Raw genomic sequence first — 3,062 nt, 5'->3', positions numbered from 1 at the left:
GGCATCAGGGTTTTCTTGTTTTTGTGTTGTCTTTTCTTAATGAAACTCCACTTTAGAAATGCAACCTTGTTTTAGTAGAACAAAGGGAATTGCCCATAACTGGTCCAGGAGTGCTAGGGTAATCAGGACTGCTCGAAACCAGTGGCATGGATATGATGGCTCATGCCTATAATCCTAGCACTCTGGGAAGCCAAGGCAGGAGGATCACTCACAGTCAGGAGTTTGAAACCAGCCTGACTAAAACGAGACCCTGCCACTACTAAAAGTAAAAAACTTAGCTGGATGTTGTGGTGGGTGCCTGTAGTCCCAGCTACTTGGAAAGCTGAGGCAAGAGGAATGCTTGACCCCGGGAGTTTGAGGTTGCTATGAGCTAGGCTGATGCCATGGCACTGTAAACTAGGGGACAGAGTGAAACTCTGTAGTTAAAAACAAACAAACAAAAAAAAACAAAAACAGAAAAAACAAAAGAATAGCGATGGTGGTGGCAACAATAATTGTCCAAGAGTGGGAAAAGGTCTTACAGCAGGATAAAGGGCAAAACAAACCTCGTTGGGAAAGAATCAGAGACAGCTGTGATTATTAAGTTTTTCCCACCTTGGATTTTTCCTGACAGGCTTTATCTTGCTTAAGCTTTTTATCCCTTTTCCAACTACTACTGTATCTGGGGGCGGGTGGATGCACGAAGAATTTATTGTAGTTTCTATTTGAGCTTTTCCTACTCCTTTGCTTTTTTCTTTGTCAATCACAAAACCAGCATGTACCTCTTGGAGAGCCTAGAGCAGTTTGCACAGATTGTGGCAGTCTGAGCACAAGTTGAGTGAAATTAGACATTTCTCTTGAAATAAAGTATGTGGCCTTTTGGCTCGCTGAACACCGTCATGGCGGTCGGCAAGAACAAGCGCCTTACGAAAGGCGGCAAAAAGGGAGCCAAGAAGAAAGTGGTTGATCCATTTTCTAAGAAAGATTGGTATGATGTGAAGGCACCTGCTATGTTCAATATAAGGAATATTGGGAAAACACTAGTCACCAGGACTCAAGGAACCAAAATTGCATCTGATGGCCTCAAAGGTCGTGTGTTTGAAGTGAGTCTTGCTGATCTGCAGAATGATGAAGTTGCATTTAGAAAATTCAAGCTGATTACTGAAGATGTTCAGGGCAAAAACTGCCTGACTAACTTCCATGGCATGGATCTTACCCGTGACAAAATGTGTTCTATGGTTAAAAAATGGCAGACTATGATTGAAGCTCATGTTGATGTTAAGACTACCGATGGTTATTTGCTTCGTCTGTTCTGTGTTGGTTTTACTAAAAAACGCAACAATCAGATACGGAAGACCTCTTATGCCCAGCACCAACAGGTTCACCAAATCCGGAAGAAAATGATGGAAATCATGACCAGAGAGGTGCAGACCAATGACTTGAAAGAAGTTGTTAATAAATTGATTCCAGATAGCATTGGAAAAGACATAGAAAAGGCATGCCAATCTATTTATCCTCTCCATGATGTCTTCGTTAGAAAAGTAAAAATGCTAAAGAAACCCAAGTTTGAATTGGGAAAACTCATGGAGCTTCATGGTGAAGGTAGTAGCTCTGGAAAAGCTACTGGGGACGAGACAGGTGCTAAAGTTGAACGAGCTGATGGATATGAACCACCAGTCCAAGAATCTGTCTAAAATTCAGGCTTTTAATAATGACAAATAAAGAATCCTGTTTGTGGAAAAAAAAAAAAAAGAAATAAAGTATGTGCTGTGTGAAATAAAGCATGTTACAGCAAATTTGAAAAGTTGCCACCTGGCAGTTGTCAGTAACTAAGCCCCTGCTACCTGTTAAATGTAGTTAATGAAGCAGTCTGTGTTTATGAATGAGAGGATGTATCTTTAAAATAGTAACCCAATAGAAAGAGAAAGATAGATCACCTTGGATTTAAGTTCTCTATTAGAAGTCATCTGTCCCATGAATTTCAAGGTGGTGAAAGAACTTGTGGTTTTACTTACTAATGAGAATGTATATGTAATCTGAAAATGTTAAGAAACTGAAACACAAATATGAAACTCTGCTATAATTATCAGAATGTAAGTTTCTTCAACTCCGGAGGCAGAGATACTTTGGCTTAGGAATTCCATATAGGGTGTCTGGGCCTGTTCCGTGCCATTAAGCTCTCAGGTATTTGCTTGTACCAACCTGCCCACATTAAATAAAAACAGGCCTCCCTCATACTTTAAGAATTCTGAGTTCTGTCCTGAACCATTTACCCCAGCTTATCTCATACTCCAATTCCTAACTCTTCTCCAATCTGTTTTACTTTCTGACCACGTGACTCATTTTCCCTCTTAATTGCCTGGCCTCACCCTAGGACCTGACACTTGGTATTATTTCTCCTATTTGAACCTTTTGAAATTCTCTTTGGCCATAACCAGATTCCCCACTTGGGTATATTGCTTTTGTCCATGGGAGAGTGCCCCAGTAGGACCAACAAAGTCCCTGGGACCTAATACTTCCACACAGGCCTTCTTAGAAGGCACCCCTGCCTGATCTGCCCAGTCCTGGGGGAAGAACTTCTATTTGGGAGATTTGTAACTGCTTGATACTGCTCTCAGAAGGAACAGAAGACAAATGGAAAGGAAGGGATTTGGTTGCCCCCCAACTAGATACAGAAGAGCCAACTGAATTTCTAGATTTTGTTCTCATTATCTCTCAAGATTTTATCATTACTTATTTTTTATTACAAATTAATATGAGTGTGCAAATTCTTAGATTACATTGTTCTCACTTCGAAAGTAATGTTCAAATGAGGAAGAAAAGTGATGGTATTTACTTTTACTTCTTGAATTTATTTCTTCCTCTCCTTCACAGCCACCTCCCCCTAACAGCCTACTCACTGATTGATGGCCAGGACTTACTAATTCTGCCTTCTGTAATGTCTCCTGAATCCATCATGCTTCTCCTGAGCTGTTTGCAACTGTATCAGACTAACCAGTGTCCCCACCACCAGTGTTTCTTTCTCCCCCATTTCATGTTCCATACCCCTCATCCCCTGCCAGTCCATTCTCCACATTGCCACC

At 41.0% G+C, this 3,062-nt stretch overlaps 1 protein-coding gene across 1 annotated transcript; it reads left to right on the top strand.

Moving 5' to 3' along the window:
- The first annotated feature begins 857 nt into the window (after positions 1–857).
- On the top strand, positions 858–1,716 carry LOC128577486 (40S ribosomal protein S3a-like). The gene has a single exon (XM_053579723.1). It carries the CDS (start codon positions 879–881, stop codon positions 1,671–1,673), a length of 795 nt encoding a protein of 264 aa, XP_053435698.1. The 5' UTR covers positions 858–878; the 3' UTR covers positions 1,674–1,716.
- The last annotated feature ends 1,346 nt before the right edge of the window (positions 1,717–3,062 follow it).

This window comes from Nycticebus coucang, chromosome X, assembly GCF_027406575.1.
Source record: "Nycticebus coucang isolate mNycCou1 chromosome X, mNycCou1.pri, whole genome shotgun sequence".
Lineage (NCBI taxonomy): Eukaryota > Metazoa > Chordata > Mammalia > Primates > Lorisidae > Nycticebus > Nycticebus coucang.
This window is presented reverse-complemented; position numbering and strand designations above follow the sequence as displayed.